This window comes from Vipera berus, assembly GCF_964194415.1.
Source record: "Vipera berus genome assembly, chromosome: 15".
NCBI lineage: Eukaryota > Metazoa > Chordata > Lepidosauria > Squamata > Viperidae > Vipera > Vipera berus.
In genome coordinates this window covers 9,769,694-9,796,114 of record NC_138218.1, presented here as the reverse complement: position 1 = coordinate 9,796,114, position 26,421 = coordinate 9,769,694, and the positions used below count along the sequence as shown (strand labels likewise).

Sequence of the window (26,421 nt, the reverse complement as noted above, 5' to 3'; positions counted from 1 at the left end):
CTCTCGCTTCTCGGCCGCCGCACCGCTCTTCCCTTTTTCGTAGCTCTACGCAACACGGGCTTTTCTCGCGCGCGCCAAAGCAGGAGGAATTCCCGAACGAAAAGCCAATCAGGAGACGACAACCCCTCCCCTCGGTGGGCGTGCCCTCCTGGCCCAAACCCGGCCTCTCGGAGCCGATTGGTTAAAACTCCGCCCTATCCAAACAGGACTTGACTACGGGACGGGCGGATTGGCGGAGTGCTTCCACCATCCAATCACAACCGGCGGTGTTGCGGAGGCGGCGTCAACCGCGTCCGCCGCCGCATTCGGCCATGGGGCTGCTGGGCGAGGTGACGCGGGGCCTGGTCCGCGGCGCCGACCGCATGTCGGCCTGGACGAGCAAGCGGGGCCCGCGGACCTTCTTCAAGAGCCGCGGCTGCAAGGTGCTGGGCAGCATCACCTCGAGCCGCAAGTTCGTCCTGGTGAAGGACCAGGTGCCGGTGCTGATGGTGCCGGACCTGGCGGGCTTCAAGCTGAAGCCCTACGTCTCCTACCGGGCGCCCGCGGGCAGCGAGCCGCCCCTGACCGCCCGCACGCTCTTCCAGCAGACGGCCGCGCCGCTGATCGAGAAGGACTTCCAGCGGGCCGCCTTCGACCCCGACGCCCTGGAGAAGTACGGCTTCGAGCCCAGCCAGGAGGGGAAGCTTTTCCGCCTCTTCCCCAAGAACTTCGTGCGCTAGAAGGAAGGAAGGAAGGAAGGAAGGAAGGAAGGAAGGAAGAAAAAAGAAAGAGACAAACACACACCAATTGGAGACAAATCATCCCCCCCCAGGATTGCAACTTTCTTGCAGCCTTTCAAATGCCGGATCGAAAGAGGAGGGGGGGGGAAAGACAATTCCTTGAAAGAAGAGGGGTGGGGGAAGGCACAGTTTCTCGGGGAAAAAAGACAAAATTCCCCCCCCAGAAGATGGAAAAGGTCACAATTTCTTTGAACGAAGAGGGATGAAGAAGACACAATCTCTCCAAAGGCGCCTTTTGGAACAGATCGTTGGCGGTGGGGTGGGGGTAGAATAAAGAGAATGCAGATGTTATATCTCCCTGTCTGGGAAATGTTATGTTTCTGCTTTGAAACTGTGTCTGGAAAAAGCCTTCAATATACATGTTTCTGTATGGAGTTGTTGGTGGCCTCTGTTGAAAAAAAACACCTGGGAAGGGAGGGAAAATGTGTGGGTTCCTAAAAAGGGGTTTGTGTTGTGGAGTTTTAAAGGGGTTGGACTCTGAATTGGGGGGGCTCCTGTTTTTCCTTGGTATTTGTGCCATTCTTAGGTTACTATGAAAAATGAAATGATTCCAACATTCCACCAAAATAGCTTAAATAAAAAGGACCGTGGATCTTACAAGACAACATTTTATTGTAAAAAAGATCAAAAATATATTTCAGTTGAAAGGTGCTCTTTACAATGCCAATGAGCACGTTTGTATGAAAATGTCATTATTTGCGTCACAAACATGCCCTTTCATAAGGGCTTCAAGAAAGTATTTTTGCTATCATTGGTTGCCATTTTTAATTTCATCTCTTTTCCAAGCTTGAATAGGACTTCGGTTTCCCTACTGGAATAAATCTCGAGCTAAATGGCACTCCCATGTTGAAGCTGGTGCTTGAGAATGTTGCAACAATCAGGTCTTAGGGGGAAAGTGGAATTAACAGGATATTAGGGAACCCAAACCATCGTATTTCTGCAGCACAAAAATAAAGCTGTTGGAAAGAACCAAGCAAGCAACATACCAGAGCTTTCAAAACTCACAGCTACCAGCAGTAATATAAAAACATACCCATAGAAGAGAATATTGGTAGCTCAAGACTGAACTGTGGGTCCTCAGTGCTTGCTGCGCTTGATGGTTGTTTTGCAGATGTTTCATTACCAAACTAGATAGTGAGGAACCAAACGAACTTCCTGTTTATATTCGGTAGCTTGCAACTAGCACCCGGCATCCAATATCCAAATAAGCACCAGATAAGACAAATCAAGGAGAAAACAATAACCTACTCAAGAACTTCCAGGGAGAAAACCACAGCTCCACTAAGTCTGAGAGGAGAAGCTACTGTGTGTACACGGAGCAAAGACCACACTCACTAACGATGTCACCTTTTTCAGTCATGAAACGTCTGCAAGAAGACAACCCAGCTCATAGTACCAAGAACCCTACATTCCTCCAGGCTGCAGACTGCACTCGTTTCTATCTCTGATGATGTTACCTAGCTTGGTAATGAAACGTCTGCAACAAAGTTCAGAGAGCCCTCCAAGGACGGCACAGTTCAACCCTGAGCTACAAATATTCTCTTCTATCCAAAGTCATCCCTTCAACGTGTTTCTCCCCTTGCTGGTAGAAGCGGTGGTGGTGGGGAGGACAAAACAGACTGCAGCCACCATCCACACACACACACAGAGTGGGTTTAGGCCAGAGGGGAACTCTGGCTGACCTCCCACTTCCAAACATGTAGAGCGTTGTCATAAAAGGAGCACGTTGCTAAGAGGCTGGTTTGTCTTTGGGCTTGGGCTGCTTCAGCGTCCCTGTCTGCTTTGGCGTCTGGAGCTTTCCCGTCACCGGAAGACCCCTGCAGGTCTGCGAGACCCTCTGCTGGGGATGGAGAGGCGGGAGGACGGTCCTCTTCCTCCTCCTCCTCCAGCAGCACGTCAAAGGTGGCCGTGGGGGATTCGTAAACGATCTTGAGATTCTGCGCTTTCAGATCTCCTCTGGCAACTCCTTGGTCCACCTGAACCGCCGGCACCATTGCAGACATCTCCAAAGAATCGCTTGGGAGAAATCTGGACCAATCAGCCCCATAAGCCAAGGAATTGTGCAAGGCGTAAGATGAAAGGATGGTGCATTTCTCTTGGTTCTCTTCTAACACGGGGAGAAAAGAGCAGGGCTGTTGCACCTGGACATACTGATGATATTCCTTACTGGGGTTAGGGCCTATTTTTTAGGATTTTTTTTTTTGTATTTGGCCTTATTTTTTTTACAAATAGCTCAGCTTCCTCCTATTTTCCCCACAGCAGCCCTGTGAGGTAGGTTAGGCTAAGAAAGACTGGCTGACTTTCATGGCTAAGGCAGGACCTGAACTCGCGGTCTCCTGCTGATTGGCCCAAAGTCACCCAGCTGACTTTCACGGTTAGGGCAGGACTTGAATTCACGCTCTCCTATTTTCTAGGCTAGTGTCTTAAGTCACTAGACCAAATTGGCGCTCTATTTTATCTACAGTTTATTTTCTGGTTTAGGAGAGAGTGAGTGGGGTAACGCTTCACCAATTCTTCCCCAGATTGGTGATGTGAGAACTGTACCATCGTGGTCTATAAACCATGTCTTAGGGATGAGCCTCAATAAAACCGGTCTTTTCATCCAACAAGCACTGGCTAATAAAGTCTGTCGTAGCGACAAATGGGCCACCTATCAATCTTATAAAGTGAATGATTAAAAATGGCTGAGAACGTTACGGAAACCCGGCAACTGTCTTACTTTTAGTACCCCAAAACTTCAAGCATCCATAACCACGGTCATGCTAGCTGGAGAAATCGACCAGTCAAAATCCCATCTGTTTGGAAATGACCTTTAGCTGCAATGAGCAGCGATGTAGTTGGCTTCCTCAGATCAAAACACTCACCTAAACCACTCCGACAGTTGAGGATCACAAAGCCGTTGTGCATACAGGCGGCCAGCAGCCAATGGGCCTGGGATGGGTGCCATTTTAAGCGCCAGATGCCACCGTGAACATGGGTGTCGGCCAGGGGCTGCTTCATCTTCCTGGTGTCCCACAGAAGCACGTGTTCATCATAGCTGCAGACACACAATTTGGAAATCTTTCTCCTCCTTTCCCAAAGCCACAGAGCCTTCGTAGGTCCACAGCTGACGTTTTTTTCCCCCTCCTACAGAAAATCCTCAACTTACAGCCGTTCGTTTAGCGACGGTTCAAAGTTACAATGGCACCGAATGAAAGAGACGCCGCGACCGTTGTAAATATGAATCAGTGGCCAAGCGTTCCAATTTGGGGGAATGCTGCGACGGTCGTGTGAAAAACGGTCGTTGAGTCTCTTCTTTCAGTGCCACTGTAACTTTGAACGGTCACTAAACAAACTGTCGTAAGTCGAGGACTACCTGTACAATCGGAGGAAATTTGTATTGGGTCCTAAAAGTGTACTAATAGATTTCAGGGACTCACCTTCCCGTGGCTAGCAGATTTTCCCGCAAGGGGTGACTCTGGATACTGCAGACCCCCATAGAATGCCTGAAATGAAATCCACATCAAAAGAAGGCTGTTCTTTCTCTCACACACTCACTCACACTCATACAAACACACCACTTTCCTGGCACAAGACAGGAGTCGTGGATTCTTTCCAGAGATTCTACTACTTACCGCTCAGTGGTGAAGAGAGGGACTCTTGTGCTGCTCCGAGTATCCCAGCCGTGTAGTTTGCAATCATCTCCACCTAGATCCAGGAAGAGAGGACCAAGAAAATGGGAGATTGTTTATTTGTCTTTTTCTAAACAGCAGGACATAATTAGCAGCTGCAGATTTCCCTGCTAGCCTGTAGGAAGGTTTTCCTGTATGCAACATCATTTATGTTATCAAATTCCCGAGCTGCCCATCTTATTTAAGGGACTCTGGGCGATCTACAAACAACAATTGCGGTCTAGGGATTGGGGAAAAAAAAAGATCTGTCCTCAGTCTTCCCCACTGTTATGGGGCAAAAGTGTGGGGGGCGGGGGACAGGAAGGAAAGATGTTCCCTAGATATCAGTCAGATCTAAGAAAACTGACTCCGGGGTAGAGCTGTAATCCAAGGAAGCGGATTAGACGAGACCCTCCCAAGCTCTCATCGAGATGAACGGAGGGGAAGGAGCAGGAAAGGATATTCAGCCTTGCAGCAGTCATTTGCTATAGTTTAATAATAAAAGCAGAATCAGCATTCCTGACTTTGCTTTCCTAGTCTGGTCTACCTTGAAGGGCTGGCGCCGATTAACAGGTTTGCAAGAGTCTGAGGCAGACACATCCCTTAGGTGAAGTTGGTGGACCTTCCCATTACAAACTATAAGCATTATGAACATAGAATAATAGTTGGAAGGGACCTTGGAGGTCTTCTAGTCCAGCCCCCTGCTCGAGAGATCCTATAACACTGGACAAATGGCTGTCCAGTCTCTTCTTAAAAGCCTCAAGTGATGGAGCACCCACAGGTTCTGGAGGCAAGTCGTTCCACTGCTTAACTGTTCTCACTGTTAGGAAATTCCTCCCTAATTCTAGGTTGCTTCTCTCCTTGATCAGTTTCCATCCGTTGCTTCTTGTCCTGCCTTCAGGTGCTTTGGAGAAGAGCTCGACCCCCCTCAACTTTGTGGCAGCCCTTCAAATATTGGAAGACTGCTGCCACGTCACCCCTCGTCCTCCTCTTTGTTAACTAGAAATAGCATCTAAGGCAGGGCATGCTCAAAACTGCAAAGCCGATCTTGACCCTCGTTGGATTCACACATCGCCACCGGAGTCGGCAAAGAGTGGCTCACATTCAACCCGTTTAGGGCCGCCCAGAGATTCTAACAATTACAGCCTGACTCACCCGAGTACACAACATGTGTATTCCAGCAGTCAAAGGCAGCGATCCAGGCTTCAAAGTCATGTCCCTTCCACTGGTCCAGGACACGCACCGAGGGACTGGATTCGTCCACCGACAGCAAACTCACCCTCCCTTTGGAATCGCTGCTGACCAGCTGCAAGGGTGGGCTGCCGCAGAAGTGGTGCAAAAGGGTTTTTAAAAGGGAAAAAAAGAAGAAGAAAAAAGTCTGTTTGCCGAGGAAGCAGGAACGAATGTTAAGACATCTTGCCGACTCTACTACTCATCTAGGATGTATCAGAAGCCAGGATGCAACGTTTGAAGCTCAGCATGGGCTTATGCTGTCATGCTTGCAGGGGACAGTCACAATCGCACTGAAAAAAAGTCATCTACGACTGTTTTTCGGAGGTACAACTGGTGCAGCATCCCCCTGGTTACGTGATCAAAATCTGGACCCTCGGCAACCGACTCGCATTTATGACGGTTGCAGCGTCTCCCGCTTTCACGGGATTCCCCTTGGGCGACCTTCTGACAATCCGAGTCAACGGGGAAGCCAAATTCACTTAACAACCGTGCTGCTAACTTAACAAGGGCAGCGATTCGCTTAAAAACCGTGGCACGAGGGGTGACAAGAATGGGGCAAAATTCACTTAACGACTGTCCCGCTTAGCGACAAGGTATTTGGGGCTCAATTGCGGTGGTCAGTCGAGGATTGCCCTGGGGAATCCTAGGAGTTGAAGTCCAGACTTCTTAGAATCCCAGGGCTGGGAGGGACCTTGAAGGTCATCTAGTCCAGCCACCCCCCACCCTGCTCAAGACAGAGGCTCCTTATTTCTATTCCTATGGTTGCCCCCTCTCTTCTTGAAAACCTCCAGCGATGAGAGCGCCCACAACTTGGGGAGGCAAGCTGCCCCACTGATTAATCGTTCGGCCAACTCATCTTAAAATTGGCAAGGCCGAGACACACCGAGCTAAGCTTTCAAACCACTCACCGCTGCTCTCGTCCCGTGGACCAGTTCAACGATAGAGCAAGGCAATCGTCCCCCAGGTCAGCGCTGCACACAGGTTGAAGCCTGCAGGTCTTCTACTGGGGGAAAAAAAAGTCTGCTCAAAACATTCAAGGTGGAGAAATCCTGGCCGGGAGCCACAAAATGGGCTTCGGTGGTTAGGGATCTCTAGGCACCTACCTCGCTTCCTGTCAAGCGGAAAAGCTTCACCGCTCCCTCGGCACTTGCCATGCCTAAGACAGGATGCCCTGCCATGGGAACAGGGCACCTGGAAGCAGAAGAGAGAGAGCAAAGAGATCAGCAGAGGTCCAACAGAAAGAAAAAAAATCCTTCCCTCCCTCCTTCTTTTCCAGCTTGACTCAAACCCAAGCCTTGGGTACAGAAACTAGGAGACCGACCGAAAAGGATTTTTTTAAAAAAAGCACGCTACCCATTTTACAGAAGAAAGAGCCGGGCAAAAATAACATTTTATTTTATACCGTGCAGGTGGGCCTTCACCTCAGATCTGACACCTCCTCCATCTGGACGGCCTCAACTTTCTCCACCCTGGTTAAATCGCTTCTGTGGAGGAAATAACCCTTCCCCGGCTATTCTAAATTTCTCGCAAAACTTGCAAACAAAACGGAGAAGCATCCAGCCAACCATTTAATGTCCAGTATGGCCATCGTTTCCATCCTCTGGATCTCCGTCAGAGGTGTGAACATTTGATCTTCAAAGGAATAGAGGTAGAGACGTCCTAGGCGCACGGGGGCTTCGCTGTCCTGCCCAGGCTGTTTAGGGAGCAGAAAGACAAGCCAAAATTCAAGCCAGCCCATTGTAATAAGCCAACTAGTCATCCTGGTGAAAATCAGAGCCAACCCTTGAAGGATCCGCCAAACTAGCCCGTACCAATCAAAGAGAATATTTGTAGCACAGGGTTGAACTGTGGGGTCCTTGCTGCTCTCTGAGCTTGGTGGTTTTCCTGGAGATGTTTCATAACGCAACTAGGTAACATCATCAGTGCTAGAAGGGAGTGGGGTTTGTGGAGAAGAGGAGGAGGAGGAGGAGGAGGAGGACTGTGGGATCCTCCGTGATCTCTGAGCTGGGTGGTTTTCTTGCAGACGTTTCATGACCCAACTAGGTAACATCATCAGTGCTAGGAGGGAAGAGCGCTTCTTTCTAGCATGGATGACGTTACCTAGCTGGGTAATGAAATGTCTGCTAGAAAATCATCAGTCTCCTCCTCCTCCTCTTCCTCCTCCTCCGCACATCCCACTCCCTTCTAGCACTAAAGATGTCACCTAGTTTGTGGCGTTTGCTCCCTGTTTAGAGTGTCAGCAGGATGCCCTAAAACCAGCACCCGTTATCCAGATAAGCAGGGATTAACACCAGACAAAAAACTGGAGGAGAAAAACAATATCCTAACCAAGGCTCTACCAAGGAGAAAACCACACACCCGAAGGAAGAAGCTATTGTATATAAACAGGGACCAAACACCACGCAAGCATGGATGAGGTTACCTAATTGGGTCATGAAATGTCTGCAAGACGACCACAAAGCCCAGAGAGCACCAAGGACCCCTCATTTCAACCCTACCAATATTCTCCTTTATTAAGACTGTTAACTGCAAAGCCATTTCGCAAGTTTTCCCCAGCTTCTGGAAAAGATCTATAGCTCTCACCTCTCTGTCCGGTTTCTTCAGCTGGTAGGTGCCACACGCCAGGATGTTGTGCCAGCCTTCCACCGGGCACCATTCTACCACGTCCGCACTATATTCGGTATCAACCACCTGCAAAGTTTGCACCTTACATTTGAAAGCCATGTCAATGTCCCTTCATTCTGCGCTGGAGAAAGAAGGGGGGGGGGAAGGAGAGATTATTATTATTATTCCGATTCTTGCCGTTGTATGGAATTTATTCCGTGATCAAAGCGATTTCGGACAGACTGCCACGTTATCTAAGAAAAACAAATAAATCCTAAAGACGTAGCAAATGACGACAGTCCTAATGACGAGGTCCTTGATCCAATATTAGCAACTTCTCACCCAAAGTCCTGCCCTGCATTTGGAAGGGAGGAAATATCCGATAATAGTAATAACTCTAGGAATAGGAATAGCCTGGATCCAACCTCTCACATAGGTCCCGTATTCCGTTGTTTTTTCACCAAGGAAATAATAGCAACCGTAAATAACAGCAATAATGACCCTCTCCAAAGCGCCCCCTCCCCAAAGGGACCCTCTCCAATCGATCTTCCCCAAAGCGCCCCCTCCCCAAAGGGACCCTCTCCAAAGCGCCCCCTCCCCAAAGGCACCCTCTCCAATCGATCTTCCCCAAAGCGCCCCCTCCCCAAAGGGACCCTCTCCAAAGCGCCCCCTCCCCAAAGGCACCCTCTCCAAATTGCCCCCTCCCCAAAGGGACCCTCTCCAATCGATCTTCCCCAAAGCGCCCCCTCCCCAAAGGGACCCTCTGCAAAAAGCGCCTCCCCGTGCGCCCCTCTCCAAAGGGAGCCCTCCCCAAGCGCGGCGAGCCCACCCACCGGGCCGCCCTTCCTGTCCTCGGCGCGGGCTGGGGGGGAAAAAGAAAGACAGGCGCGACCGGGCGCGCCTCTTCCTCTCCCCGCCTTCCTCGCCCGGCGCGCTGCGCTCCCCGGCCCAGGCAGGTGTCCCGCCAGGTGGGCGGCCTGGCCACGCCTCCTCCAGGCTGGGAGGGGAGTAACTCCGCCCCCCTGAGCCGTCCCCAGGTAGAGACCAGCCGGCTGGCGCCTTCAGCCTTGAGCCCACCGGCTTGGCTTGGGAGGACTACAAGTCCCAGCGGGCGGGAGGGGGCCCTCCCGCCTCCCAGAGCCTGCCGGGAGTTGTAGTTCTCCCTTCCCTCGCGCTGTAGCTACAGTCTATATCATATCACATCCTTTTTCGAAAAATGCCAAATAAATAGGGGAGATCGCGTGGTCCCCGGGGCTGCAACCCGCAGAAATTTGGGGTCCGTGCAGGCTTCGGAGGTTGGCGGGGGGAAGGCATTGATCCCCTGCACATCTGGAGGAAGCTGCATTGTCTTGCAGGGAGGGAAGAGGGGATGATGGGATGGGAGCAGAGGGGGTTCCCCCCAAAAAAACCAGAAAAATGCCAGGAGACCTTAACTGCAAGATAAACCGCTCAGAATAAGCATCTCTGGACTTATCCTCACGGTGCTTGAGCGTGCCTGGAGAAAGGGTGGTTTTGATGTGCTCAAAACAGAGGTGCAAAATGCTACCTTTATTCCTCACCCCAGGGCAGTTGAATCCGCTTTAATGCTTTTAAAATGCTCATTTTAGGGATAACTGAGCAGTTGGTTCTACCAGTGGGGAGGGGGGGAGAAATAAAAACAGTGGCATATTTTTTTTCCCTTCAGGGATTCCTGGCACAGTCCTATCCTAATGGTCACTATCCAGTCAGTGGAAATAAAATTATTCCCACTTGGGAAAACGCACACCTACCTGTTTCCCATCAATGCTGGTGACAGGAGTAGACTGTCTTCACACATGACCGTAAGCTTAAAAGTAAAGTTTTGTGTTACAATTCACACAATATATTAAGCCCCAATAATGACAGCGATTAGATCATAAACGTCCCTCTGCTGAATTGTAGTGGGCACAACTAGCTCACGTTCTGGGTTTGCGCGACAAGCAAAATCCCAGACTGGCTACGCGCACGCAAAGTTTCCACACTAAGCTGAAAGGGAGGCAAGACTGGTTTGAGATTCTCAACGTAGGACGGCAGCAGAGTCGTAGGGGATCCTCCCTGCAGTCCAGCTGCTTAAAATGTATTGAAAGCATCCCCATTTCCCCAGAACATCAATTCTCAAACCGCAAAACAAGTGGGGGAACCCCCAATAAGCACGGTCCATCTCTCCTGACCCTTCTTCAAACCCTCAAATTGCAAATTATTTGAGAGCTGCTTCATCTAAGGAATTATCATGCACTCTGCAGCTGGGGAAGCGTAGGTAGTCCCCCAACTTATAACCGTTCATTTTAGTGACCCTTCAAAGTTACAGCGGCGTTGGGGAAAAAAAAAAACAACTTAGGACCGGGGTGGGTTTTTTTGTATTTACGACTCTAGCAGCATCCCCTTGGTCACGTGATCAAAATTCAAATTCGGACGAAAGGGTGCAAAACGGGCACTTCACAACTGCCTCCCCTAGCAACAGAAACGTTGGCCCTCAGTTGTGGCTGTTAAGTCAAGGCCTGTCCGTTAACATTAGCAGAAGCTGACAAGCCCCCACGTCAGCTCAAATTGCGTACCGTGGGGAAATACATTGGGGGGGGGTGGGGGGGGGAGAAAAGAAGTAACAGCAAAGAACAGGTCATGGAAGCAGAAAGCCAAGTCCTTAAAATATTGGGGGGGGAGGGGGGGAGAGGAGGAAAAAAAAAAGTCAGCGATCCATTCCAATCCTTTACTTGAAAACACAACTTCCATGCAGAGTTGTTCAGATTATAACTGCTCATGTCTGTGCTAAATCTCCTCCCAGGGAGCCAAAAAAGCTTGCGCTACAGGACAGTTATTATTATTATTTTTCAACCAACAATGTGTTCTCACCCGAACGTTTACAGTAAATGAGTCCTAGATAAAGAGCATTGCTAACCCCCTCCTCCTCCTCGGAAAAAAAAACAAACCCCCCCCCAAACAACCCCCCCTCCCTTTTGAAACAAAACAGAAACCTGTACACAACTTTACAAACATATTAACATATAAATAACAAGAAGCTTCCAAAACTAGGAGAGCTTCTATAGTAGTCTCTTTTTGTTCTTCCCGCTTGAGATTTGTGGTTTTGTTGTTGTTGTTTTTTAACACTAGGAGGGGGAAAAAAATGGCCAGTTCCCTCTTCTCAAGCATCTCTTGGTCTTTCGTCTTCTTCTTTCTTCCTTTTCTCCTTGTTGTCAGTGCCTCTGGCTTCAAGTCAGCAGTCTGTGCAAAGTCGGAGCCCCTCCCCTCGCCCTCGCCCTCCGGGAGGGGGAGGGGCCCTTGCGGCGGAAGTTTTTTTGGCCAGCCTGTCACCGCTCTGGTCCCAGTTCCTGCTGGACGGGCCGTTTCTTCTCCCGACAGTGCTTCTTGTGAGCAGGCCAGTCTTTCTGCTGGCACTGGGAACCGCAGTATCGCGCAACCTGGCATCGGCCACAGATGTTAAATTCGCGTAACTGGAGCGACGAGCAGCAAGGGAAAGGAAGGAAGGAAGGAAGGAAGGAAGGAAGGAAGGAAGGAAGGAAGGAAGGAAGGAGAGAGAGAGAGAGAGAGAGAGAGAGAGAGAGAGAGAGATATCAATCGACGTTTCCGGGGCCCTCCCCGGAAAAGACCCAAACCCCCAATGGAGCTGAGTCCAAGAAGTTGGGAGCATGGACTGGAGACAAGAGAGAGAGCCAAGAGGTGGTTGGCATCTGGATATGAACTGGCGTGGCAATTTGATTAGGGCCACTTTGGTTTCTATCAAGAGATGCCACAGTCCCTGTTAGATGTTTTGTGCCAGCCATTGGCAGTTCCCCAAAAAGGTCATCAGATGGGAGCAAAGAGGCTTCTTTGCTTCCACTGATGGGTCAGGGGTCCCCGGCCCCTTGCAGCCCCATTGGCGAGAGTGTTTTATGGTTAGGGAGGGGCTGAGACCCCCCATAAATACCTCTGCTCAGGGGCTGCTTTGTTCTCGTTCTCTCTTTCTCTCTTGCATGCATTCTCTCTCTATCATACAAGCATGGATGCCTCCATGCCATATAGCTCTTTCTATATAATCTATCGATGAATAAAGCTTCATAATGATTGCATCTCTGCATCCTGCCTCTTTTACTTGGAAGCACCTTAACGATCCATCGATCTCTCGTGAGTTCATCTCACAGTCCCACAACTTAGGTTGGCTTACAAGACGCCAACGGGTTCGGCCTAGTTTGTTAGTGTGGTTTACAGTTGAAGGCGGAAAAATGGGAGACCGTGAGTTCTAGTCCTGCCTTAGACGTGAAAAGACAGCTGGGTGACTTTGGGCCGATCCCCAGGAGACGGTGAGTTCTAGTCCTGCCTTAGGCATGAAAGCTGGCTGGGTGACTTTGTGCCAATCACCGGGAGACGGTGAGTTCTAGTCCTGCCTTAGGCATGAAAGCTGGCTGGGTGACTTTGAGCCAATCCCCAGGAGACGGTGAGTTCTAGTCCCAGCTTAGGCCTCAAAACCACCTGGGTGACTCTGGGCCAATCCCCAGGAGACCACCCACCCCCCGTGACAGGCTGGGCACGTACCTGTTTCTCAATCATTGTGCAGGGTGGGTAGTGACATTCATAGTATGTGCAGGAACTCTCCTCTTCTTCCACCACGTCTCCGTTAGCGTTGTAGTAGCGCGTGACATTCAATACGGGGAACTGCTCCTCGATGGGGTCAGTGGGAAGCTGCTGTATCGCCAGCCAGTATAAGCTTTGTTCCCTTCAACAACAGCAGGAGTAGCAGTTAAGCATTTCTTCTGCCAAGTTAAGAAATGCTAAGGATTCAGACCAGGGGTCTTCAAACTCCACCCTTTTATGACTTGTGGACTTCAACCCCCAGAATTCCTCAGCCAGCCACCCCTGATTTAGACACAGGGACAGCCGGCTCTTCTAAAGAGAGTCATTCGGCAATTCCATTTCCACCACCCCAAATGCAGTTCTACTTATTACTTCCATCGGCTTGTACGCTTTTTCCCGTTCCATTTATAGCCATGTAAAAAAGTAGGGGAGTTTGTTGCTGTTTTCTTTAAAAAATAAAATTAAAAAATGGACTCCAACTCAAAAACCAGGGACGAAATAATCAGCTTTTCTGGTTATGATATCAGAGAGAATTTACCTTTGTTTGCTAGAGATTTCTTCAGCTTTGGGCCTCCAGCCCCACGGCACCAATCGCAAGTTGTCCAAGCGATTGTCAACGGTCACTGCATTCAAATGCACCACCTGGAAGCCGGGGGCAATGCCCCCACGGTGTCTTTCCCTGAAAAGAAACGGCAAAGTCTACAGTTCAGGGGTCGGCTGCATGGTGATGCTCACACCCTGGGTTTGGGAAACTCTTGCAAATCTAGACCGGTATGAAAACGCCCAGGGACCTGCAGCCTAGCGGCGGCTGCCAACCATTCTAAGCAGAAAGGAGTGCAAAGAGTAGTCCTCGGCTTGTGACGAGGGAGCCCGACATTTCCAATGCTAAGCAAGACGCTTGTTAAGTGAATTTTGCCCCATCTTATGACCTTTCTTGCCACAGTTAAGTCTCAACATCATTTTCGTAATATGGTGACCAAAACCAGATGCAATATTTTAAGCGTGGTCTTACTAAGGCTTTATTAACACTTCACATCACCTTGATTCTATCCCTCTGAATGTATAACCCATCCGAGCCTCATTAAGCAGTTACGTCTCTAAGCTTGCAACACTTCCAAGGACACCTTACACACACTTCTCTTTGGAAACCTGTAGCTGTGTTTCCTTTCCACCACCTCACTTACCACAGCAACTCGTGCAGCAGACGCCCGAATCCCCTCCCTCGGTTCTTGTCGAACGCAAAAGCAAAGATTCTAGCACCGTTCCCATCGGCGTCAACTTCCATGCGAGCCTGGACAGAAAAGGAAGAATTCATTCTGTGTTTTTGAAGCATCTGAATGCCCGTCCGCTTTCCGAGATCACTAACGATATGGGTATTAGAAAACGCGATGCCAAGTCAGTGAATATGACTTTTCACTGAAATTAAAAATAAGTTAATAGAAGTCTTAAAAATATTTTTTTTAAAAAAAAATGAAGAGCCTAGAGCTCTTCAGTGTTGATTATTCTTTGAAAGCACCAAGGTCGGTTGGTGGCTCCAACTCAAGGCCACGGCACAATACAATCAACATTTTTCTGTAAAAATGCAGGTGGGCCCAGAAACCATCCAGTTCTCATTGTGGTGTCAAATCACTAAACGTCGACAATGGCTTGCGCACAAAAGCTTGGAATATTGGAACTGAAGTGCTTCAGAAATGAGGCTGGGGGCGAGGGAGGGAGAGGGCCATCCAGCTTGTCAGAGTGGCTAAGAAAAAACTGGAAAATTAACACAGGAGATGAAGACCCTGCATTCTTACCTCAAAAGAGTAGCTCTCCACGAGAGGAATGTCTTGCTCATCTATCAGTGTGTATTTTGTCTGCAATAAAAATAAATAAATCAAAATGAAATATCCTGCAAGAATACGTTGCTGTAATTTACCAGGGGGCCTTTTGCATTTCACGACAACCACATTCTGTGGCAGACAAAGGAAAATGTAACACACACGAATCTAATAAATAAAGCGTTTAACATTTCAGTGGCCAATCGCCAGAAACGTATTTCAAAAAAGACTTTTTTTGGGGGGGGAGTCTTTACCCAATTAAATCCTCCACAAATTTAAATCTGCTAGATGCAGCAAGATCTATTTCTTGCAGTAGCATTTCCAGCAACACATTCTGAGGATATGGAGGAATCTCCCCATTGGTCTTCTTAAAGCAAAGAAGAAAGCGTGAGGAACGAAGACTATTGAGTGTTTTCTTTCTTTTTCAGCCAGCAGCTACAGGCTGTCAAGAAAAAGTCTTTTCAAAGACTGCTTTTGTGAGGTTTTTATTTAAGACCTTCGATTCGATTCGTAGTCATAATATATATGATTATGATTAAATTTGCTGCCTATCTCGCCATAGATCTGCCTATCTCTAGGAGGCTCACAATCATAAAAAAACGAAGAATCGGACAGGAAGCTTAAGCAAAGCAAAAGGAAAACAGCAGAATAAAACAAACAACATCATGTTTGCCTGGGAACTATCAACAGTTCCTAAAGACGCTCCCAACACAGAAGTTATTTTCACCTAAAGGAACACATGAAGCCTCCTAGAAGACTAGACGCCCATCCACTGCAGCAGCAGACTTATGAAAAGCCTTCTCCGGCGTCCCCAGCCGGAGATGCACATCACCCAGCGGCCAACCATCTGGGGACCCTAAAGAGCAGACACCCCCCTGCAGCCACCCCAATTAAGCCCCAGACCCCTCCCCATTTACTACTCCTGCAATCCGTCCCAAGAAACCTGCCAGAGACCCACCCTGGCCCCAGAATGTCCCCCTTTCCCAAGGAACCAGAAGCCACCCCATCTTTTTTTGGGGGGGGGGGGTGGGTATATAAAACCCATCCAAAGGCACCTGCCTCTAGAGAGGAATCCAGGCTGGAAGACGGCTCCTTTCCGGCAGGGTCTTCGTGCCCACCCGGCCCTCAATACCCTGATTCCCCATCCACCCAGCCCCCCGGAGGGAGTGATGGGACTTGGAGTCCCACCCACACTTACACGGTGCCTGGCTTTGGGGAGACCCCTCCCCTCCCTTCCCTTCCCCCAGGGAGCTGGTGTGTGTGTGGGGTGTGTGTGTGTGTGGCGCCTCCCCCAAGAGAGAAGGGGGCGAGGAAGACCCCCCCCTAGGTGGGCGGTGACGTCACAGAGTGCCCGGTGTGACGTCAGGGCCGCGTCACGCGACCCGAGGGCCTCCTCCCCCCCCAGAAGGAGAGAGAGAGAGGCAGGGCCCCTCAGGCCCGCGGGGGAGGGAAGGAGGGGGCGGCCCGCACCTTGCCCGCCACACGGCCGAGCCTCACGATGCCCAGCTTGAAGTCGGTCATGGCCCCGGCCTGGGCGCGGAGAGGAGGAAGAGGGGAAGAGGGGAGAAGAAAGAGGAGGAGGAGGAGGAGAGGAGGAGGAGGAGGGGAGGCCGCGCTGGACGGAGACGCCGCCGAGGCCACGCGCCGCCGCCGCCGCCGCCGCCTCGCGCACACCCGGAGCGAGAGAAGGAGGAGGAGGAGGAGGGGCGGGCGAGGGGGCGGGGCCGCACGCCCCGCCGCGCCGCCGGCCTCCGTCGGCCGGCCGCCGCCCAATCAGCGCGCGAGCCGCGCTGCCGCGTCATCGCCTCCGCGCCGGCCCGGAGGGGAGGGGCCCGCCCGGCCTCCCGCGCGACGGCCGCCACGTGACCCGGCCGCCGGCGGCCGCGGCTGATGACCTCATGGTTGTCTCTCTCTTTTTTTTTTTGCACTCTCTCTCCTCTCTCGGCCCCGCCTCCCGCCCCACCCTTTTCCCCCTCCTCCTCCTCCTGCTGCTTCGCCGGTTGATTAGACTTCCCGCGGCGGCCCGGCTGGCGCATGCGCGCAGCGTCCTGTCCCGCCTTTTAAAGGAGACGTCCCCTCTCTTGAGGTGCGTCGTCTTGTGTGTGCGGGCATACACGCGTAGGCATTGCGGAAAGCTTCTATTAAATATGCCTACTATAAATGCTTTATAAACTGTATGCACACACACACACAAAAATGTGTAATAAACCCAATTTCGAATTTTATTTATTTGCGGGCATATCTATAATCCTCTTTCAAAATGGGGAACGTTTCCATGGCTAAGCCAGGAGGTGGTTCAGTGAGCGCGAACCAATTTTTTGTTTTTTTTGGGACCCGGTTGTTAAACGAATCACTGCAGTTATTAAGTGAATCGCACGGTCGTTAAGCGAATTCAGCTTTTTTTTTCCCCTTCCCCACCCCTTGACTGTGATCACATGACGCACGCAAAGCCGGGATGCTGCAATACGTCTCCATAGCCAAGTGCCCGAATTTTGACGCTGCAACAGTCGTAAGTGTGAAAAACGGTCATAACTCACTTTTTTTTTCACCCCAGTGCCGTTGTAACTTCGGACGGTGCCTGTAACTCCGGGACTGCCAGTACCGTGTTCAGCTTTGGAAGATGGTTCGTGCATCCTACAGATCTTCCTTGCATTTCCCCGTGGAAATCAACAGCACAAAGACACACTTGTCCGGAATTGGTTCAAGCCATAAACCATGGTTTGCTGGAGCCACAAAAAAACAACAACCCCAAGCCATCTCATTTTAGCCTGCTTTCCCAGATTTAATAAGAGAGACTGGGAGACTGCCTGGATCAATCCCTGCAATTTTCTTTGCCCTTGGCCCTTTCCTAGGCTTGTGACTAGCCCAAGGTGTAAGTTTAATATAGACCACAGCTTGTATGTGAATGAATGGGAGCAGCATGGTGGCTTCCCCAAGCTATGGCTAAGCCAAGCAAGGCTTGGTGTCCTTCGTGATCCAGCCTCCTCTTGAAGAAAGCCACCTTGCTATGGCCAGCTGACAGGTGACCAATGGCCACGCTCCAGCCAAACGGAACCTCAGGGCGTGAGAATCCACTGATGTCACATATCTGCCATTCCAGGTGACCGAGTATGGTGCAGTCCATGGGCCTTAGAAATGGAATCTCGGAAGAAACACATCAAGTTTATGGCTCAGAAATACTTGGACAGCAGCCAGAAAAAGACCCCTCAAGCATCATCCATTCATAAAAGGCAGGTACAATCTTTCCCACCGAACGGGAAGATCTATCTAAATCCCTGCGTCTTGACTGGCGCTAAAATAGTCTAGCCAAGTAAGAGGGCAAGAGAAATATTACAAATTGGTTCCCCCAACCAAGAGGTTTTGTTGCTAAGGTAACTTGGGCTGATCCATAACAGTCGACGTTGCAAACGCGTCAATCAGCCAACCATCCCATTTTATAGTTTAGCAGATGCTGAGCGTCCAGATCTACATATGTTCTCCTGATGTTGGGATTTTGAACTGGGGTTTTTGTTGGCGTACTGCCTACCCGACAAGAACAGTCCTTGGCTCATATTAGCCAGGATGGTCCTGAAACTGATGTTTGGAATTATGGGACTTCAAGAGCCATCTCTATTATTTTGCCTAGTCTGGGTTCAAATTCTTAGCCGATGTGCTCAGAATTTAGAAAGCTACCCAAGGCAGAAGGACCTTAAAAGTGTATTTCTTGAAAGGATTTACTTATGAAATTTATTTGGTGCCTCTTTCATATCCAGCAATTCTGGGCAGCTTACAACTTTTTTTAAAAAAAAATGCAATAAAGCCAAGGAACGCTAAGGAAGAACCTCAGTAGCTTTCCTTGTAGAGTCAGATTTTTGTTAATAGATGGGTGAACTCCCATTTTTATGGGGAATATTTCAGTCACATTCCAACTGTAGCTAAAGCATTGCTCATTCTTGCTTTGGGGCATGTCCATCCCAGGGCCAGAGGGCAATGTATTAATAAATATAAACTGAATAAATAAATGCACAGCTTTTGTGGGTGACACATGTTCACACCACTGATCTTTGCAATTATATCAACTTTTTCTGATTAGAGGACTAGCCCGATTAGCCTATTGCAGAGGATTGCATGGGGTGAAGTCTGGCATTTTGTTTCCAGGGGTCATCAAGGCAAAGAAACAAGTGGGACCCCCTTATTCCCGGACATTCATGGTGGAAAGATAAACAGTAAGTGCAATCCTTCAGGACAATGCTGCAGCTTCCTTGTGTACTTAGCGAAAAAGCTGCATGTGCCTAATTCCACTGCAATATAGAGAACGCCAGTGTGGTGACTTCAAAAATGTATTAGTAACCGTGAGGCATATTGGAATTGTTTTTTTTTTTACTCAGGATGATTTAAATAGGACTACAAACACCAGAGTGAATTTTTTTTTCATGTTTTGCTAGTGTTCAGTGCCATCCTTTGCCAGCCCAAATCAATGCAAGTTTTTAAAACAGAACATCTGGGAGATTCTTAAGTGTCTGAGGTGGGGAAACATACTTGTGTCCTCTTGATAGATCTAAAAAGGTAAAGGTTCCCCCGCACATGCGTGCTAGTCGTTTCCGACTCTAGGGGCCGGTGCTCATCTCCGTTTCAAAGCCGAAGAGCCAGCGCTTGTCCGAGGACGCCTCCGTGGTCATGTGGCCGGCATGACTAGACGCCAAAGGCGCACGGAACGCTGTTCCCTTCCCACCAGAGTGGTCCCTATTTTTATACTTGCGTTTTTACGTGCTTTAGAACTGCTAGGTTGGCAGAAGCTGGGATGAGTAACAGGCGCTCGCTCTGCTACGCGGCACTCGGGATTCGACCCGCCAAACTGCCAACCATCTGATCGACAAGCTCAGCGTCCTAACCCACTGAGCCACCGTGTCCCTTCTCTTTGTTTAGGAGAAACAAAAGCCCAAGACCGGATGCAGTTCCTATTGAACACGGACAGTCCTGGTCCAGCAGCTTACTCGCCTCCCACGATGGCCTGCAGAGAGACTATCGCCCCGTCCTACACGTTTGGGTGGAAGACCCCCCCTCGAGGTACTGGAGGGAAAAGGATGCCCGGACCACGAATTTTGGCACCAAAGCGTGAGAGTGAATTACCGGGAAGGTTTCAAGATTTTAAGTCCTCTCTCCTTGTGCTGCAAAGGTGACTTGTTTTGTTTTTTTAAAATTTTTACTAGAAGGTGGAGGGCGTCGTGCGTGGCAGAAGTCTTGGTTCATGAGCAAGAATCCCTTCTGCAGGAAAGTGGACTTTAACACCGAAAGCAACGTACGTGGTCCCTTAAAATGCAGAATCACAGGAGGCTCCTTTGGATGTAATGTCCGTAAGTCCACCAAGGGCGGACATCAGTACACCTCAGTGCAGGGGTGGGTCCCCAACCTCCGGCCCGGGCCACACAAACAAGCAAAGCCCCATCTGTCTGATGCAGGCATCGCACAAAACCACTCTCTCCCTGGTGCCCAAAAGGTTGGGGGGCATCTGCTCTACCTCACCTCTTTTTTTTCCACTCCACCCCAGTGGCCTTCTCCTTCACAGTACGGTCAACCCTTAGGAGCTAAAGCTGCCAACCGGCCCAACACCCCAAATTTCACCTTCGGCCAGAGGGGCGAGTTGTCTTTGGTCAACAAAGGTGAGATGGTCCCCAAGAAACGTTCTCCGGGCACAGGAGGAAGGAATTCCTGGTCTCAGCAAGCCACCAGGGAAAAACCCCAGGAGGTTGAGGAACATCTGGAGAACTTGGGCAAGAAGGTCAACAGCCCTTTGGCTGACCTTGATGCCAAGTAGGGCCAGGCTCGTTTCGGATGTGGGAGAGAATCGGGGAATCCCAGGCTGTAGAACGCCCCAAAGGTAAATATTCCTTCTGTATTCAACTTGCAGGCAGCCTATATGAACCAGGCCCCAATCAGTATAACATTGAACGTGCCTACACGCTGATGCTTCATCGGTCGCCATCCATCATCATCAACCCTGTCCCAGTCACTCTGTTCAGATTGGTCGAAAAAGGTGAGGAAGAATCGGAAGGCCTATGAAGATTCTCGGCCATACCAGGTCATAGTTGCATCAGAAGCGGGTTTTAATTTTGAAAAGGCAACTGGAGTGGGGGTTTTGAGGAGAAACAAGATGTTACGCTTCCTATCCCAGAAGGATAGGATGGACCATTTTGGAGAGAAAGGACCGCTTCCTCTTAGCTTCAGAGCAAAAAATCCAGATATGCAAGGAGGCATCAAATGACAATCTTGTTTTTTTGACAGAGGGGACTCCCGGTCCGGGAGCTTACAATGTGGACAAAGGGTACAACGCACGCTTCCCCAGGTGCCCGGGCTTCTACATCCAAGGTGTGAGACGACCAAAGAAGCATGAAACAGGCCCATTTTCAACACTGTGAAGCTACCAACAAGAACAAAACTAGTCTGGGCTCCTTCACCGCTCCATTTCTGCACCTTGTAATACCTGTGGGCTGCTCACGGTTAATACATGCTTGCAAAAAGAAAAAACTAATTCTCCTGTTTGTAAACCTTCCGGGCATCAGGCTGAGTTAAGTTAGCAAAGGGAGAAGAGAAATAAATAATATCCATCTACGAAAACTATGAGGACAAAAGCAGTAGTCCATTGGAAATGTTTGTGGAATAGAATACCGTCTAGAGAGCGTTTGCCAATTTTACACTTGAATTACCCGTAAGGCAAATCGGGTGTTATTGGTTCAAGCCTAAAAATATAGCCGAGAAAGACCTGGAGTTAACCTGGTGCAATTTTTATTTTTGAAACTCATTAACAACTCTTTCAGCATCCTAAGGGAATCACACCTTAAAACATGCAAGTTGGAGAGGTGATGAAGATCCCATTTTTCATGGCAGCAGCCAAACAAACTACTATTTTTTTTTACGGAAGGGTAGAAAAACCAAGTTGCAGAGGCAGTCTGTTCAGGTGGCAGACCTAGTTCTGTTGGAGAAGGGAAAGAAATAAAAGGCCAATTCAGTTTATTTTTCAGATTGCCTTTCTCTCCTTATAACCCATTGAGGTGGAGCAGGGAAGGAATCGGTGGGTTTTACAGGCAGTTGCAAGATTTATTATTTATTAATTTCTTTTTCTCCCACCTTTGTTCTTTCATCAATAACTCGAGGCAGCAAAAATATGTAACGTTTCCCCCCACCCACCCTCTTTCAATTTCCCCCACAACAATCCTGTGAGGCAGGTTGGGCTGAGAAAGAGCTGGCTTTCATGCCTAAGGCAGGACTAGAACTCAATGCCTCCTGGCGATTGGCCCAAATTCACCCAGCCAGCTTTCGTGGCTAAGGCGAGACTAGAACTTGCTGTCTCCCGGTTTCTAGCCCAGCACGTTAACCGCAGCCCCCAATTTGCTTCCAATCGATTTACTTTTTAGGAAGGCAAATACTCACCGCTGGGCACTCAACTGCCCCGCTATTGATGTCGTCAATAACATCGTGAGGGTGTCTCCCATCAACACTGCAGCCAACCGAGTGGGCAGTTCCCAGGATCTCCTTAATAGTGCCTGCAAAAGGGCCAAGGATGTCTGAATTCACACACCGGTGTCCACCTACCGCAGCACGTAAACTTACTTCCCTACCCCAAAAGGCACAGCGGGCCTAACTGCATAGAGTCCCCCCCCCCTTTCCCTGATCAGGATGCAAATTCGTAATTCCTTGTTTTCTAACGCACAAGGTGCTCGCCCAATCATCCACTTCGTTTGGAAATCAACTGCTCCTCCTCCTCCTGAGGGCTGTACTTCTTTCAAGCCACCCCAATAACCAGGTGGGTTTGCATACCAGGTGCAAACTTCAAAGGAAAGGTCAACTGTAGCTTGCAATCGATTTAAATTTCACCAGTAGAGAACCAGCCATGCTTCTAATTTGTTAGCTGCCGAGAACCCTTCAGAGTCATTTAAGACAGGGTCTTCAAACTCGGCCCTTGTACGACTTGTGGACTTCCAACTTCCCAGAATTCCTCAGCCAGGCGTGCGTGCGCGCGCAAAGTTGAAGACCAAAAGGGCCCAAGTTTGAAGACCCCTGATTTAAGAAGGGGTCCCATCTTACCAGAGAGCTCCCGGGCCAAGGAACGATGCCTCATCTGCCGGGCAATGTTGACAATGTCGTCGAAGCTGATGCTGCCGTTATGTTTAACTATTAGGAAACAAAAACAGAAGCCCAGTTGGGTTTTTGCAAAGAGGGCCGATCATATCGATTAGGAAACATTGCGTGCTTCTGTTCCCAGTCTTCGGCACAGAGTTACCCACGGGGAGAATAGCTCTGTTTCCTTGAAAGGGGTTTACTCTCAGCTCACCACTGGAGTGTGCAAGCCACGGCTGAAAACAGGCAAGCACAGTGGCGGGTGGCTGGTGCAAAAGGCGCCACTGCCGTGGGGGTTCAAGGCAAGTTTCATCCTCACCCCCTCAAACCTGGGCACGCGTTGACGGAGGTCCTGTCCCCAACCCCAATTAACAGGCCTCCAAACACAGGTAGTCTTCCACTTACGACTTGAGCAATTGAGCCCCCAATTCCTGCTGCTCAGCCAGGCTGTTGAATTTCGCCCTATTTGACGACCTTTCTTGCTATCGTGATTAAATGAACCTCTGCAGCTGTTACAATTAGTAGCACGATTGTTAAGTGAATCTAGATTCCCCATTGACTTGGGCTTGTCAGAGGATGGTAAAAGGGGATCACGTGAGCCCGGGACACTGTGGCCGTCATAAATGCGAGTCAGTGGCCAAGTGCCTGAATTTTGAGGCAGCAATGATTGTAAGTGTGAAACACAGTCCTAAATTAACTTTTTCAGTGTCGTAACTTTGGTCAGTCACTAAAGGAGCCGTTTCAAGTCGAGGATGACCTGTATTACTGGAAGCGACAACTATGAAAATAATTTTACATATTGGCCTTCCCAGCTAGCTTGCATCACAACCTAACAGCCTCCTATATGTATCTATCTGACTTCCTCCAATTTTTACAATTTTTTACAAATCAACACTTGGGTCTTTCTAGAGTTGGAGCGACTCCGCAGCCGAGCAGTGAATGAAAATCAGGCGATGTACAATCTCTCAAATAAAACAAGCAGACACTCACTGTTCTTCTGCTTCTTGCGATCACGAGGCGGCTCCTTCAGCGCTTTGATAATCAGGGCAGAGGCTGATGGGACCACTTCAATCTACAGGGCTCAAACAAGCCAAATTGTGAGATCAGAAGATTAGCTTTCTGCTCCCAAGCTCATTATAGCCTCACGTACCTCTTAAGTCTCGGTGCTTTTAACTGGTGCAATCTGGTGTTGGCTGAACTCAACCCAGTGCCATTTACTCAACAAACTGTATTTAAACAAAATGTGCAGGAGGCCCGTTTTACATGTGTGTGTCGAGCCTGGGACCTGGCACCACACTCATGAAATGCCTGAACCATTTGCAAGGCGACAGTTAAGCTGAAAGGCCTTTACGCCAAGGAGGCTGTAACAAAAAGACGGATAAGCCCCAGCAGATCCAAACTGCAAGCCGCCGGTTGCTATTCCCAAGTTGCAAAATGCAGCCAAACTTTTGATCACCAGGACCATGTTATTAATCCATCGGAATCCAGGATTCCCAAAGGGCTTGGGATTACAGTCAAGGTGCAGTCTTGGGAAACCTCCCACCCAATAAAACTTGAGTGGTACTCATTTTATCGACCTCGGAAGGATGAAAGGCTGAGTTAACCCTGCCGGGATTACAGCTCGGCCAGTCTTTTGAGACTTGGCCCGTTGACCAGGGAGCCATCCCTTGTGGCGTTGTGTGTACCTGTGCTTGCCTGTTCTGAATGGTCAGCTTCACCGTGATCCGCAGGCCCTTCCAGTCGCCGGTGGCCTTGGCAATGTCATCTCCCACTTTCTTTGGAGACTGAAAAGTCAGAAGCAGAATTTTTTTTAAGTATAGCATTTAACGGTTAGCTAATATACGCCGTTTTCTTTCAGTATTAGCCAGAGATTCTGGCACGGAAATAGGACACGTGTTTGACCGAACGACTGGTAACTATCCGGTCATTTAAATGTAATCTCTGCAAGTCAATCAATGCCCAACATTAGGCCAGATGACATGAATTCAACACAACCCTAGGTGTGATTGTAATGGCCGACACCATTAGAAGGGAGACAATTTTAAGAATCGCACTGCTTATAAATCTTCCAACCCACTATTTTTTGGGGGGAGGGTGGGAATAAATTCACCCACCACAGGTTGATCAACATGGGAAACGGATTGCCCGAAGCAGCTTCTAAACAACTCACACATAATTCACAATTGTCCGAAGCAGCTTCTAAACAACTCACACATAATTCACAAGCCTCTTAGGCTAAGTCTTTCAAAGCGAGCCAAAACAGGCCATTTTTTTGCTTGCTTTAGAAGAGATTATGGTGGGCCAAAAAAAAAAAAGAGATTCTCTACTCAAATTAAATTCCGAGAGACAAAAAAAAATCCCTCCGATTCAGAAAATGTAAAAAGACCTACCAAACCCAAAGGTCCGATTTTGGGAGCCAGGGCAGAAGTGGCCCCGACTTCACCTCCGGTGCATCTCAGGAACACTGCCAGAAAAGAAAAGAAAAAACACACAATATAGTAAATAATTTAATAAAAATTAATCCCAAACACATCCTGAGATTCCTAGCAGCTGCATGGAGATCTCCAGGCTGGTTTTCTGGGCCAGAGAACAACTGCCTTCAGACCTGATCAATTTAATTATTTTGCAATTCAGAGGGAAACACAATTTTGCAACCCAGCACCGAAGTTTCTGCAAAGCTAGAAAGCGGGTGGATAAATCATCATCATCCTCAAGTTGGAAGGGACCTCGGAGGTCATCTAGTCGAACCAATCCCCTGCAGGAAACTCCATACCATTTCAGACAAAATGGCTGCCGGGTCTTTTTGCTTCTGCGTATGGCAGAATTAATTCTCTTTATTAAAACTCCCTTTTTGCGATCCCGCAATCCCTTTTGATGAAATTTATACAGCGCCCCTCTCGTTTCGTTATGATTTATTTCATCTCTAATCGTCTGAAAAGCTGATGAAATGATTTCACTAATCCCCTGATTAAGCGAGGGAGATTGGGCCTCCCTAGGGAAGGGAACCAGGCCACAAGTTATCAAAATACTGAATCAAGAAGAAAGGAACAGAAACCCAAAGCAGACACGCCAAAGAAGCGTTCAGACGTGCTGGTCCTGCGGAAAAGCTCTAACCGAGAAAACAATTCGGCCGGATTCACGCCGAGAAGCACCAGCCGGCCTCCATACCCACCGACTTTGATCTCGTTGGGGTCGAACTTGGGCGGCATGATGGCAACAGTGACCTCCGGCCAACGTCCCGCTCAGATGGCGGCGGATTCACAAAGGGAGAAGCCGGATCCGCGACGAAAAACCGAAAGGCCTCGGAAGGGCGACTCTGCGGCGTCTAGCTGCCGAGGTCTCGCGAGATATGGGCCAACGGCCGCCTGGACCACGCCTGCTTTGCGACGCCACGTCCACCCCGCTCTCGCGAGACCTGCGGCTCTCCGCCGCCATGGCTGCTAAGGGCAGCGCCGCCGGGCGAGGCGGCGAAGCCGTTTGAAGCGCCCATTTTCCTGGCGGGCGCGGGAGGCGTGGAGCCGGGGGCGAGGCCGCGGCGGCTTCCCGGGACAACCCGCACGGAGGGAGCGGGGAAGAGCAAAACGAAGTGGGCCTAAAGGTCTCTTAGACGAGCCTTTTTGTGTCCCGGATGAGAGGAGGCGTTTAGTACGGGGCGCGGGG

At 49.5% G+C, this 26,421-nt stretch overlaps 5 protein-coding genes across 7 annotated transcripts; 2 read left to right on the top strand and 3 right to left on the bottom strand.

Annotated features, from left to right (window-relative positions):
* The first annotated feature begins 277 nt into the window (after window positions 1–277).
* On the top strand, window positions 278–1,149 carry MRPL41 (mitochondrial ribosomal protein L41). The gene has a single exon (XM_081340077.1). The coding sequence runs from the start codon at window positions 312–314 to the stop codon at window positions 717–719; it is 408 nt and encodes a 135-aa protein (XP_081196203.1). The 5' UTR covers window positions 278–311; the 3' UTR covers window positions 720–1,149.
* A 222-nt stretch (window positions 1,150–1,371) lies between these two features.
* Window positions 1,372–9,463, bottom strand: DPH7 (diphthamide biosynthesis 7). 2 transcript variants are annotated; one of them, XM_081340034.1, is made up of 10 exons: window positions 9,100–9,463; window positions 8,246–8,408; window positions 7,228–7,355; window positions 6,766–6,853; window positions 6,571–6,662; window positions 5,585–5,748; window positions 4,394–4,466; window positions 4,199–4,264; window positions 3,644–3,816; window positions 1,372–2,886 (listed from the first exon to the last, which is right to left on the bottom strand). In XM_081340034.1, the coding sequence occupies exons 2-10, from the start codon at window positions 8,384–8,386 to the stop codon at window positions 2,435–2,437; spliced, it is 1,377 nt and encodes a 458-aa protein (XP_081196160.1). In that variant the 5' UTR covers window positions 8,387–8,408; window positions 9,100–9,463; the 3' UTR covers window positions 1,372–2,434. The 2 variants fall into 2 exon arrangements, with proteins under 2 accessions (XP_081196160.1, XP_081196161.1); XM_081340035.1 differs by having other exon boundaries at window positions 8,246–8,403.
* A 1,774-nt stretch (window positions 9,464–11,237) lies between these two features.
* ZMYND19 (zinc finger MYND-type containing 19) lies at window positions 11,238–17,349 on the bottom strand. 2 transcript variants are annotated; one of them, XM_081340062.1, is made up of 6 exons: window positions 17,205–17,349; window positions 14,644–14,703; window positions 14,035–14,141; window positions 13,389–13,529; window positions 12,812–12,992; window positions 11,238–11,733 (listed from the first exon to the last, which is right to left on the bottom strand). In XM_081340062.1, the coding sequence occupies exons 1-6, from the start codon at window positions 17,298–17,300 to the stop codon at window positions 11,590–11,592; spliced, it is 729 nt and encodes a 242-aa protein (XP_081196188.1). In that variant the 5' UTR covers window positions 17,301–17,349; the 3' UTR covers window positions 11,238–11,589. The 2 variants fall into 2 exon arrangements, with proteins under 2 accessions (XP_081196188.1, XP_081196189.1); XM_081340063.1 differs by lacking the exon at window positions 17,205–17,349 and adding an exon at window positions 16,138–16,348.
* A 1,475-nt stretch (window positions 17,350–18,824) lies between these two features.
* Window positions 18,825–21,203, top strand: STPG3 (sperm-tail PG-rich repeat containing 3). The gene is made up of 6 exons (XM_081340071.1): window positions 18,825–18,872; window positions 19,573–19,713; window positions 19,857–19,945; window positions 20,195–20,306; window positions 20,555–20,680; window positions 20,929–21,203. The coding sequence occupies exons 2-6, from the start codon at window positions 19,596–19,598 to the stop codon at window positions 21,060–21,062; spliced, it is 579 nt and encodes a 192-aa protein (XP_081196197.1). The 5' UTR covers window positions 18,825–18,872; window positions 19,573–19,595; the 3' UTR covers window positions 21,063–21,203.
* A 204-nt stretch (window positions 21,204–21,407) lies between these two features.
* On the bottom strand, window positions 21,408–26,136 carry RPL12 (ribosomal protein L12). Its single transcript, XM_081340072.1, has 7 exons — window positions 25,934–26,136; window positions 25,152–25,225; window positions 24,447–24,545; window positions 23,752–23,833; window positions 22,729–22,815; window positions 22,075–22,187; window positions 21,408–21,616 (listed from the first exon to the last, which is right to left on the bottom strand). Exons 1-7 carry the CDS (start codon window positions 25,968–25,970, stop codon window positions 21,611–21,613), a joined length of 498 nt encoding a protein of 165 aa, XP_081196198.1. The 5' UTR covers window positions 25,971–26,136; the 3' UTR covers window positions 21,408–21,610.
* Between the last annotated feature and the right edge of the window lie 285 nt (window positions 26,137–26,421).